Genomic DNA, 14073 nt, shown 5'->3' with positions numbered 1-14073 from the left:
TTCAGAAAAAAAGTGTCCACTTATGCCCCCCTTTTTGACCACCATCTTTGTGCACTTACCCATCATATAATATTTAGTTTGGTAAAAATTCCAATTAATAAATAAATATAAAAAAAGAAAAGCTTGATGCAATAAACCATGTTATAATATTTAGAGACAAGTATTATATACAACATTTCAGCATTATCTCATTTTAATAAAAAAACTACGGGTTTACAATTTGAAAAAACCATATGTAATTTCACAATTACAATCTAACACTATTAGAGTTAATTTTACAACTTACTTTCGAGGAAGAAACATGATTATTGCACATTAAACTCAACCAAACTAATCTATTAGGAGAATTGCACAAAATATTTTTGTTACTATTTTTATGAAATTGGGCATGAAGTCTAGACAAAATGATTCATAATTACCTCTGAAAATATTATTAAATAAACTTTAATAAAAATTGGGTAGGGAATCAAGCAATGGAGGGGCTAGATCACCATCTTTTCTTTCTGGCCCTACAATTCTATGGGAATTTTTTCTTCACTAAAAAGAATACATACAAAACTATATAAAATTCAATTCACTAGAAAGAATAAAAAGAATATTATAAATTTCTTTTAAAGATATTTCCAATTTATATGTTGGTTTTACTCTAGAAACAAATGGTCAAAAAAATTGTGTATGAAAAATGATGTTTCTATTGAAAAAAGATTGTATTTTTCCTATTGAAATTGCTATGTATAGAAATATTTGGTCTCCCTCTCTATCGAAAGTGGAAATAAATGAAAACATTTAAAACTAAATCATAGGTTAACAAATGGAAACACCATATTATTATTCAATAACTCAAATGTGTTAATGTCGACCTCAAAGAACAAGGTATGATAAACCCGATTTCGAGTATGTCCACACATCAATTGGAAGCATCTGTGCAACCTAATGTATCTTTGTATAACAATAAGGCTAAAGCAATATGATCAAATTGATTAATTATTTTATATTGTCACTACTTTCATATTACATCAATATTTTCACACATCAATTTAGATTTTAAATATGGTGTCTGAAAAGTTATATAAATCAAATCTAATTGACCAACCATAGTGATATGAGTTATTGGTGAAAGTTGCTAACTCTTGGCATGATATATTACAGTATGAATCTTCATTTTGATCACCTACATTACATAACATTCTACATAGACGAATAGTTAAATTAAGATATTATAAATGAGGTAAACAACTTTAATAAATATTTAAAAGCTAGCTAATTCTAAATAAAATAATTAGTTACCATCTATTAAAATCACTAATATGTAATATATTACGAATACATTCAAAACCTATAGAACGTAAACAACCAAATAATTAATTATTAAAATCACCATTATGTATTATATTTCTATTTCACGACATATGATCTATGGTAGTTGGCCAATCAAATCTCTCAAAAAAGCATTAGTTTGGAAACACTTAAGAAGTGAAAGCCATATAAATATATTGTATTATCTTTATTTACTATATTTGAATTGTGGACACAAAATGCAACATATATGAGACAAAGCCCCTATTATTTCCTCTATAATATATATTCCTTTAGCAAAATCCACATAGATATATTGTCTTTGCAACTTAGGGAATGGGTGATTGGGTGATTTGTTTAAATATGAGACAAAAATATGTTTATATATTCTCTTTGAGAAACAAAATGGGTCTACTCGATGTTTAGTCTAAATAGGAGACAAAGTTTGTACACAATCAAAAGAAATCTCCAATAAAATCAACAATCAACTTTTCTATTGCTTATACTTACAATTTCAATTCTAATTCAACTACTTATTAAGATGATTCATGTGGGGAGGTTTTACATTTACTATAAATAGTTTTTTTCATTTTTATCATTTATAATATTGTAAATAAAATATTTTTTCTAAATAAACATATAAATTTTAATAATTAGTTTTTATTTAATAATTATTTTAAATTTTTAGATACTAAAACAAATTATAAGAATTTCATTTAGTTTAAATGAAATTAAATTTAAAATTAATTATAAATATTTTTATTAAAAACTAAACCTAATTATTATATGTGTTCTTTAGGATTATATTTTATATATTTTTTAAATCATTCCATTTTTTAATACTTTTTGAAAATCATAATTTTTTTTAATCATTTTAATATATACAAAATATTTTAATAGCTTTTAGTCATAAATTTAAATTATTTTCATTAAGTTATTTTAAAAATGTCTATTTTCACTTTTATAATTATTAATAGTTATTTTATTAAAACTAATTATAATTAATAATACATAAATATAAAAAATAATATAATATTATACTACAAATTAGTAATTATATTTGAGATTAATTTAATTATTATAATTATATAATTTTTTAAAATTAAATTAGGATTATGCTATATTTTGTTGATAATATGAGTTTTTATATTATTAAAAGGAAAAATAGTTACATAATCTTTAAACAGAAACCACCCTACTAAATGCCCTCAAAGCAGTGCACATAGAAAAACCAGGGCATACAAAACTTGTCAACCTACCCAAACCAGTCCAAAACAACAACAAAGAAACCAAGTTCTATGAACATAATACTAAATAAGGGAATGAATTCCAGACACAAGCACCCAATGAAACATCAAGAACTACCTAGAGCTGAGGTAAGAGCCGGCATGTCCCTTGTCCTTCTTGTTCTCAGCTTCCACCTCTGCTCTGTCACCTCCCCATCCTTTTCTTCTACCCGAGCTTGACGTATCACCTCATCCAACTCCATTATTTGCACAAACAACTTCAACACCTCCCACGCTCTCCTCGCCTCCTCTTTGAACCTTGCCTTCACCTTCTCGCGCCGCTTGAGAAAGGGAATGGATTTACCTTTCAACTCTTGATGAAACCCCAAAACCCCTTCACAAATATCAAAACCTATGCCCTAGGAGCATCTCCATGTTTTCAAGGAACTCCTCTAGGATTATTGCCTTCAAAACCCTTCAGACTGGTTCACATGAGGATTCTAAGTCGAGTCCCCATGCCATGATGAGGGAGTATGCATCCATATGGGTCTGGTACTAGTGTCCAATCACTCCCAATTCCTCACCAAGAACCAACTGCACACTCCTGATCAAAAGAGCATTCTTGGAGAGGAACATATTCTTCAATCTATGCTCCGAGACTGGTCCCCAAAATGCACAAAGGAGCTTGGAGGTCCTCAAAGTGAAATTGGCCTTCATTGCAATCTGGAAAACCAGTGTGCCTGCCTCAAGCTCTTCCTTAAAAAAACCACGAAGCACACAAATCAAAAATATTGATGAAGACATAGGGAATGTCACACACATCCCCACTCCCTCCATAAATGCAAATGGCATAAAAATCCACCATCATTGCAGCAGTGATCAGCATTAATTGCCAACTTTCATCGAGCTAGTCGAAACACATGAAAGGAATTCTAGATGTCCTCATCACAAAATTCACATTAACAACCAAGTACGGTGGATGTGCAAATCGATTAAGAATGACATTGGACATCTATGTCTTCATACCCCCACCATCTCATCACACATCTATCCAATTCACATGCCACATTGGACAATGAGTTCGCCACCTGATTCACCCTCTCTTTGAATATGTGAAATACGAAAAAATCTTGAAAAACCTTGAGCTTTAAGAAAATAATTGATATGAATTTATTAATCCGCCAGCTTAGAGATATGCCTTTCACAATAGAATCCACCACCACTTTGGAATCCTCTTCTAGCTGCACTCTTGGGATATTCATGTTATTGGCCAATTCCACCACTAATAGGGCAACCTGCACCTCAGCCTTATTGTTCGTCCCGTCTTGCAACCTTTGCATCACTTTGAAGAGAACCTTCCCCTCTTCATCACGAGCCACACATCCAACACCTGAGATGCCTGGGTTACCTCTCGATACCCCATCAAAGTTAATCTTGATCCATCACTGCTCTGACCTAGCCCACACCTCTTCACCTCTCCTATCCACCTCAGTTGTAGGATGAACCTTGCTAAACCCATGAACCAGTCAAGATTATGCTTTTAAGAAAATATATATTTGACTATAAATTTTTTATTATATTATAATTATTATGTTGAAGCATTCCCTATATGAAGTGAACCACCTACTTATTGAAATCAATAGGCAGAAGAATGAAGACTATATAATCAATCGCTTAAATTATATTCATTTTAAAAAATAGATCTTTTATAATAAAAAATAAAAAACATAAATTTTAATATTATTTATTAGGAGCGAATTTTTCATTAAGTTTATAATCTATTTTAATTATTTATGGCTTTTTATAATAATTAAAAATTATTATAATTTAATCTATAATTATTTGTCTTATTAAAATTTTAATTATGATAGAATAATTATATTTTGAATTAAAATCTTTCTTTTCTTACTATTTTATTTTATATCTTTTTTTATTAGATATTCTATTTTTTTTTTATTCTAGTTCTTCCACTTCTTTTAAGGGTTGATTTTTAATTAAGTTAAAATTGTATTTTAATTATTTGTGTTTTTTAATGGAATTACAAATAATAATTAAAAGATATTAGAATTTATATATATTTTCTTATTTAAATTTAATTTATTATAGAATAATTATATTTGAATTTTATTCTAATTTGTATAATAAAATATGTTTCAACTTAACACCTAAATTAAATGTTTAGAGCGAGAGAGAAATAAAGAGTAACTGAGTTTTGATTACTAATTTCATGCCAGTAATTTAAGGATATCATATGTCTTTGAGGATTTAAGTTGATGGTATCATGTCATTTGATTATTATATCCATCTCCATCTCTCTCCTTTATCTATATCTCCTTACCTCTCCCTATATCTCTCTCTTCCCCCCCCCCCCCCCCTCTCTCTCTCTCTCTACTTCTATATCATCTCTACCCATCTCTCTATTTTTTTTGTATATATTTCTTCCTCTTTATATCTATCTCTATATATCTTATACTCACACACATTTTGTCTTACTCCCTCCTTATATTTATATCTATATATCTCTCACTCACACAAACACACACTCCAACCTATTTCTCCCTCCCTATCCCTATTCTATCTCACTATCTCTAGATATTATACACTCCTCTTCATCTCTCTCACTCTCTGCATGTCCATCTCTACCTCCCCATATATCACTTCCTATATCTTTATCTTTATACCTCTCTATCTCCCCCCTTTAATTCTCACCATTTTTCTATCTCTCTTTCTTCCTATCCCCCTTTTCTCTCCTTCTATCTCTCCCTCTTGCTCACCCCCTCTATATTTTACAGGTTATATGTATTCTCTACATCCTTTCTATCCCTATATCTATCTCTTTATAGCCTTATATATCACTTCTCTCCCTCTTTCTATCTTATCTCCCTATCTCCCCATCAATCCCTCTTTTTATATTTCTCTACTTTTTCTCTCTAATGTATATACACAAACTCCATATTTCTCCCTCCCTCTCTACATGTCTCTATCTCTATTTCCCCCCCTCTTTATCTCTCTCCCTCTCTCTAAAGTCTAAACCTTTCTCTCTCTATTACTTGTCTTTTTCAACTCCTTTCTCTCACTCTTGCCCCCCCTCTCTCTTATTTTCTCCATATCTCTTTCACAATATATATTTTTCTATATTTCTCTCCATCTCTTTTCGGCTCGTCTATCTATCACTTTCTATACATATATCTCTCTATCTCCCGCTATACCTCTCTGTCTATCTATATTTTCCTCTATCTATATCAATTTCCCCCCACTCTCTCTCTCTCTCTCTCTAGGCCATCCCTCTCTTTATCTTACCTCCTTTCTATTTCTCCCCATCTCTCCCCCACCTTTCCCCCCCTTTCCCCCTATTTATCTCTTTATCTCTTTATCTCTACCTCTCTCCCTCTTCCCCTTTTTATATATCTCTAACTCTCTAGTTCTATCTCACTATATATATATATATATATATATATATATATATATATATATATATATATATATATATATATATATATATATATATATATCTTCCTCTTTGTCTCTCCCTCTCTATCTCCTCTCTTTTTATCTTTATCTCCCCCTCTCCCTTGCTCTATCTTTTTTTTCTATCCTCTTTTCCTCCATCTTCATCTGTCCCCCCAATCTCTTGACATGCCTCATTCTATCCATCCATCTCTCTCTCATTCTCCCTCTTTTTGGACCTCTATATCCATATATGTTTTCCTCTCTCTATCACTTGTTTCATTAGATATCCCTCTATCTCTATCTCTCTGTACCACTATATATCTCCCTCTCTCTATATATCACTTCGTATCTCTATTTTTATCTTTCTATATCTTCATCTCTCTCCAACTATTTATTTTTCTCTTTCATATCTATATATTCCTCTCCTCTCTCTCTCTCTCTCTCTCTCTCTCTCTCTCTCTCTCTCTCTCTCTCGCTCTCTCTCGCTCTCTCTCTCTCTCTCTCTCTCTCTCTCTCTCTCTCTCTACATCTTCCTCTCCCTATTCTCCATCTCTATCTTTGACTCCAACTATATCTTCATCTTCTTCTCTATCTCTATGTCTATCTCTTTACCAATATCTCCCTCACTCTTACACCTCTATATAACCCTCTTTCTAGCCCTATCTCAAACTTACTCTTGTGCTCACCCTATTGCTATTAAAACTTGATTATCTTCTCAATTAAAAGGTTTAATTTCAGTTATGATTGAATAGACCAATTTTTTCCCAATTGACCTTCAAAACCTCTTTGGCATACCCAGTGCACACCAAAATCTAGATCTAAGATCATAAAATGAAATTACATATTTATATAAATTATACATTAGTCCATCTACTTCTTAGGTCAATAGTTTAGGCTAATCCAAAAATGTGCAAATCAATGAAATCAATCTTGGTTATTTCTAGATTTAGGGTTCCTTGAGTTTATATGGTGATTTTTGTAGCTTCATCAATGAATAAACTTCTTTACAAGTATATGAAACTCTCTATAAACACAAGATTGAGACTCTCAAATGTATTGACAAGCATCGTTGAGATCTCTCATAATGTATTCCAATAACTTGAGATGAAACTGCCAATGCACATTCAAATCTATGACTTTTATTCAATAATTGTAATCTAAATAATAAACTTGTCATTAGAATTCAAATTTAACTTCAACTAGAGAATTTGTAAACAAATGAAAAAACTAAAACTTGAATATTAGATTGATAGTTATGTACAATGTATTTTATTTTCTTTACAATTGCTTATGATTTATGGGACCCCAAACTAGAAAGCGAGGAAGAAAAGAAAGAGACAATATCCTTTGTAGCCAAGATCCCACGTCCATGAGAAGGAAAAGTCTCACAAATTTTTTGAATTTGTTGTACCATTATTAGTAGTTTCAAATGGATTCTCTCATGTAGCTATATTTGTAGAGGAAAAGGAAAAAATGGAAAATAAGAAATAAGTAAAGGAAATGTTGCTAGAGGAGTAAAAGGCATGATATTAAAATAAAACAATTTCTATACTTAATCAAGGGGAAAATAATGGTATAAAGATAAATATAATTTAGTATATATATATATATATATATATATGATTATGTTATTTTCATTTTTATATATTAGATTATAATATTATGAGGGAGTGTGTATTTAAAGTAGAAGTTACTTCATTAAAATATCACAAGGAAACAATCTAATTCATTAAAATTATTCTTGGGTCAAATAAAGATCAATCGTACTTTAAAGAATTAACTCTAATAAAGACATAACTAAAAAAATGTTACAATTCTCGCTATTTAAATACAAGTGATTAAACTAAAACCTTTGATAATTAAGACAAGGCATGCAAAAGAAGAAAGATAGATAGGATCAATTTGAAAAGATAACTCGAAATCCCAACCATATAAAAGTGGAGTTGAGATACCTTCTTGTAGGGTCTCTTTATGGAAAAAGATATAAAAAATATGATTAAATACAAATGGGGTCTAGACTAGGCCCACTTGAAAAGATAACTTCATTGTGTAACCAATTCCTATGCTCATCAATCTTGTTACTTAACACATGATCATCTTTGCAGACAATTTTGCTTATCTCCTTACCCCCCTCTCTTTCACTTTCTCTTCCCCCCTCTATCTCTCCCTCTCTCTCTCCCTCTCTCCCTATTAATATGTGAAATAAAGTGTAAAAGTTGGAGTAAAGAGGCATCTTATCTTCAAAAGAACAAGTTGGATATAATGTCATGGCCACTACTTTCCTAAGAGTGCAGTATGATGTAAGTAATTTCTAATCTTGATAGCTAATAATTCTTCCAATGCATACGTATCAAAATGCCAATGAACTAGAATTTAGCATACTAAAAACTATGAACATTTCATCTCACTACAAAAGGAATCAATTCTAACATCATAGAATTTTATCACTATCCAGTTAAAATGTACAATGTAACATAGTCTACCACTAAAAACTCTTTGGGAAAATTAAATCTATGCTATATGGTATCCACGTTATCTACATATCATCCTATACTATTTTTTAGGTAGCAAGTAATGAAGCTTTATAACATACAACCCACACTAAATTTAGAGAGCAATCATATAGTCCACATTATCAACTTTTGTCTATTGGGTGGAATTTGTCTCTCTCTCTCTCTCTCTCTCTCTCTCTCTCTCTCTCTCTCTCTCTCTCTCTCTATATATATATATATATATATATATATATATATATATATATATATATATATATATATATGTTTCTTCCTACCTCTATCTTTATATTTATATCTCAGCCCCTCTCATTATCTCTCTCCCTTGCTCTTTATATATATTTATCTCTTTTATATCTTTCTATCCCCATCTCCTCTCCCTTTCTTTATCTCGACTTCTCCATATCTATCTTTCCTCACATTCCACCTCTTATAAATCGACGAAATTTTTCCCTAATTGACTTTTCATACCATGTCCACATACCCATTATCACCAAGGTGCGATTGCTAGTTGTAGTGCTATTAATAGTCACTCTTTGTTAATATCTCATCAGGGGTTTAGCTTTATTTAGATTAATTTTTCATTAGTTTATTTTATTAGGTTTTTATGTTCTGACAGTTTTGTATAATAGTTTACAACTATTTTTGCCTCCTCTTTATATCTGCTTGTTTATTTTATTTTGGATAATATAGTTTCTACAGGAATACAAATTATATTTAGATTTCCATTCTTTCCATTTTTTTCTATCTGCTAACAGAGATTCCAGATTATTATTTTTTGCTTGGGCTATCAGTGGTATTAGAGCTTTGGAGTTTGGAGTATATTTTTATGTGAAGCATCTAAAGATTGCAGCTTTCTACAGAATCAAAATACAAAAACAAAAATTGATTCAGGTGAAATCAATTTATTTATTTTTACAAGAATTTAATATCATGTTATATTTGGTAAAGTTTGGCAAAAGATTTTGAGCAATCTTATAAATTTGCAAACTGTGCAAATTCTATATACATTTATTTTCAATTTACAATGCAATCTATTGTTTCATTGATTGGGGAAATATTAACCGGAAAAGATACTTGTTTGGAATGGCATAGAAAAGTGGAAAATACATTAATTTTTAATGATTTATGGTATAAAATATGTGATGGAGATAGCCAACCTACAGAACCAACAAATGCTAAAGAAAAAGAAATTTGGAATTATAAAAATTCAAAAGCCTTGGCTTTGATAAGAGCTTCAGTTAATGAAGATGTATATGGTCATATACAAGGATGCAAATTTGCTTAGGAAGCCCTTGACAAGTTAAAAAATTTATTTGATTCTCATTCAAAATTAGAATTTATTCAATTACAATTAAAATTGTTCAATCTTGAATTAAAAAATGGTGATGTTATGAGTTTGGCTTCTGAAATTAGAGCCATAAAACAAGATGTTAATGTTGCTGGTGGGAAAGTTGATATTTATCTTACTGCTTTTATTAAGGCACTCTTTCCAACACATTCTACTTATCTAGAGTCCCTTCAAGTAAGTAACCAATTGAAAATCATTACTTTTGATTTATTGGTTGAAAAGTTGGCTGAACATGAAAAAGCTTTTGGAAGAAAAATAGATAATACTAATGAAATTGTTTGTTTTGCTCACTAAGAAAAACCTCTAAATAAGAGCTCTTCAAGAGGAGGTTATAATGATAGAGGCAAAGGTAGAGGTCAATGGAGGAAAAATGATAATCAAAATGATAGGCAACAATTATATTGTAAAAGATGTGGTAGAAAAGGAAGTCATGGAGCACATGAATGCAAGTTGTCATTGGATAAGATAGAAAGTTTTAAAGAAAATACTTTTAAGTAAAAAGATAAAACAAAAGTTTATAATGATGATAAACATTCAGATGATAAAATTCAAGGAGCAGCCCAATTCGCTTGTGATAGTGATGGTGATTAATATGTGGTTTCTGTTTCTGACTTTGCATCTAATGCCAAATGGTATGATTCTTGGATCTTAGATATTGGAGCCACACAACATATGACATTTCGACGTGATTACTTTGAGGAATTTCATGAAAGTGCATGTGGTCCAATTTATTTAGCTGATAAATCAAGTCTCAAACCTATTGGAAAAGGAACTATTCGATTTAAGTTGCCTAATCTTCTAGACTTTGTGCTTCATGATGTTTTGTTTATTCCTCAATTGCAACATAATTTGTTATCACTAGTATTGATTCAACAACAAGGCTACTCTATTCTGTTAAAAGATGGGCAAGTTGTTGTTAAAAAATAATCAAATAATCAAGTTGTATTCATTGGATGTGAGGATGGGAGATTATTAAAACTAAATGGCACTTATTCTTTTTCTAAAAAAATTGCATATCTTACTCAAGAAGGTAGTCTATCTCCTGTTATTTTCTGGCATGCAAGACTTGGGCATATTGGTTATGATAACATTCATATCCTACAAAAGAATATTGTTGATGGCTTACCTATTTTGCCTAAAACAATTGAAAAATGTGAAGCATGTATTCTTGCCAAGCAACATAGAAATTATTTTCCTCGCTCCACTTCGAGAGCACAAAGAAAATTGCAGCTTATTCATTCTGATTTATGTGGGCCTTTACCAATAAATTCTGTGGGAGGATCTAAGCATTTAATGTTTTTTATTGCTGATTACGGTCGCATGACTTGGATTTATTTCTTGCAGCAAAAATCAGAAGCTTTTGAAATTTCTAAAAGGTTTCGTGTTATGATTGAAAAACAAGCTCAATCTCAAATTGGTACTCTTCGAAAAGATAATGCTGGAGAATTTACTTCTCTATTTTTTGAGGATTATCTACATCAAAATGGGATCCAACATCATCTTACTGTTCCAGGTACTCCTCAACAAAATGGTGTTGTTGAATGAATGAATAGAACTATCATGAATATGGTCCGTGCAATGTTATATTTTAAAAGAATCAAATTACTTTTTTGGGTTGAAGCAACAAGAACTGTAGTTTATCTTCATAATAGATCTCCATCATCTGCATTACACCAATCCATTCCATATGAAATGTGGTTTGGATATCCTCCTTCTATTCAACATCTTCGCATTTTTGGTTCCACTTGCTATGCTTTAATTCCCAAGGACAAAAGATGTAAGTTGCAACATCACAGTATTTAGTGTATTTTTCTTGGTTATTCAGAATCTTCCAAAGCATATAGGTTGTATGATGAAGTCAACAAAACTTTATTTATTACATGTGATGTTGTATTTGTTGAAACCTCCAACATTGCTGAAAATGATGAATGTAAATTCAAACAGCTTGATACAATTACAAATTTTTCTCCTTGGATAAAAAACTCTTGTGAGATTCCACATATAGAATCTATATCTCCAACTGATCTAATTCATCCTGCTCCATAAATCAATGACCAAGAAGAAACCCATCATGAGCTTGAACTCTCCAAACCAGTAATCACTAATACAACATCTAGTAATAAAATGGTCACATCTTTTGTCCAACAAAGTCTTCTCATAAGTGGGCAAAACAAGTCCAACAAACATTGAAAGATTTAAGACCTGATGAAATAGGTAAAACAGGTACAAGAAGCTCTTACAAAGCAAGGCTCCAAGCTCAAACCAATAGTGCAAATAACTTGGAGACCATTGGTGAACTCAATCTCATAACTGACTCTGAACCATCATCCTATAATGAAGCCAAAAATATTATAGTATGGAGGAAAGCTATGCAAGATGAGTATGATGCTCTTTTGAAAAATGGCACATGGGAGTTGGTTGATCCTCCACTTGGTTGTAAACCTATTGGCTGCAAGTGGATTTTCAGGAATAAATATAAAGCAGATGGTACACTTGACAAACACAAAGCCCGACTTGTTGCCAAAGGTTATGCTCAAAAGGAGGGCACAGATTATGATGAAACCTTTGCACCTACAATAAAATGGACCACCATTCATGCTTTGTTTGCCCTTGCAGCTCAATATGGGTGGAAAATTCACCAAATAGATGTTAAAACAACATTCTTAAATGGTGATCTCAAAGAATCAGTTTATATGACTCAACCAAATGGGTATGCAGTCAATGGAAAAGAACATCAAGTATGCAAGCTTGTCAAATCATTATATGGTTTGAAACAAGCTCCTCGAGCCTGGTATGAAAAACTTACCAAGTATCTCTTAAAGTTGAATTTTTAGCATTTTAAATTTGATGATGCCACACTTTTTGTTAGAAAACTTGATAACATTATTGTCTATATTGTTGTTTATGTGGATGATTTATTTATCACTGGTCCTGATGAGAATAATATTCAAAATGTGAAAGAACAACTGAAGCAAGGTTTTGATATGATTGATTTGGGCCATCTTCATTACTATTTGGGTATTGAGGTAACTCAAACACCTCATTTTATTTTTATTACCCAACAAAAATATATTGGTGAACTTTTGCATAAGTTTGACATGGCTGATTGTAAGCCCCTTAGTACTCCTATGGAGCAAAATCTTAAGCTCGCTTCAGATGACCCTTCAGCATTGGTTGATGCAACTATCTACAGGAAACTTGTTGGTAGTTTGATTTATGCTACAACTACCCGTCTGGATATTTCTTTTGTTGTTGGAGTTCTTTCAAGGTTTATGCAACAACCTAGAGAAACTCATTGGTTAGCTACCAAACGCATTCTTCGCTATTTGCAAGGTACTCAACACTATGGGCTCAAATACTCCACGACAAACCAATTTTCTTTGGTTGGCTATTTCGATTTTGATTATACAGATGATTCCACAGATGGAAAATCTACATCTGGGTATTTAATGTATCTTGGATCTATTGTCATCTCTTGGAGATCTAAAAAGAAATCTGTTCCAGCCGCCTCTTCTTCTGAATCTCAATATATGACCGCCTTTGAAGCAACTCAGGAAATCTTATGGCTTCGAAGAATTATTGAAGACTTGCAGACACCACAAATTTCATCAACTCCACTCTTCATTGACAATCAATCTGCTATCAAAATGGCTAAAAATCCAGTATTTCATGATCGCACCAAGCACATCAATACAAAGATTCATTTGATCAATACAAAGATTCATTTGATTTGGCATCATGTGAAAGATGGCAGCATATACCTTAATTATTGCCCCACTGTAGATCAACCAGATATTCTTACCAAGGCTTTGGGCAGAGAAAAGTTCGAGAAGTTCAGAGAAATGCTCGGCTTAACCCCTTCAGATTAAGGGGGGGATGTTAATATCTCATCAAGGGTTTAGTTTTATTTAGATTAATTTTTCATTAGTTTATTTTATTAGGTTTTTCTGTTCCGGCAGATTTGTATAACAGTTTACAACTGTTTTTGCCTCCTCTTTATATCTGCTTATTTATTTTATTTTGGATAACATAGTTTTTAGGGGAATACAAATTATATTCAGATTGCCATTCTTTCCATTTTTTTTCTATCTGCTGACAGAGATTCCAGATTATTATTTTCTGCCTGGGCTATCACTCTTATTATGCATTTCCTAATATAGGTTGGGAATTTGTAATCTATCAAAATGGATCAATCAATCTTAGGTAGGATATGTGGATTGGTGGCCTGGATAAATAAAGA

At 31.5% G+C, this 14073-nt stretch overlaps 1 protein-coding gene across 1 annotated transcript in view; it reads left to right on the top strand.

Moving 5' to 3' along the window:
- LOC131857711 (secreted RxLR effector protein 161-like) overlaps positions 1-13702 on the top strand; it is a 27605-nt gene extending 13903 nt beyond the window's left edge. The window contains exon 2 of the mRNA XM_059210414.1: positions 13245-13702. Within this exon, the coding sequence (XP_059066397.1) occupies positions 13245-13702 (458 nt within the window). The remainder of the gene's footprint in view (positions 1-13244) is intronic.
- The last annotated feature ends 371 nt before the right edge of the window (positions 13703-14073 follow it).

Source organism: Cryptomeria japonica, chromosome 8 (genome assembly GCF_030272615.1).
Source record: "Cryptomeria japonica chromosome 8, Sugi_1.0, whole genome shotgun sequence".
Classification (NCBI taxonomy): domain Eukaryota; kingdom Viridiplantae; phylum Streptophyta; class Pinopsida; order Cupressales; family Cupressaceae; genus Cryptomeria; species Cryptomeria japonica.
The sequence above is the reverse complement of the archived record's forward strand: the minus strand, read 5'-3'. Positions and strand labels throughout refer to the sequence as shown.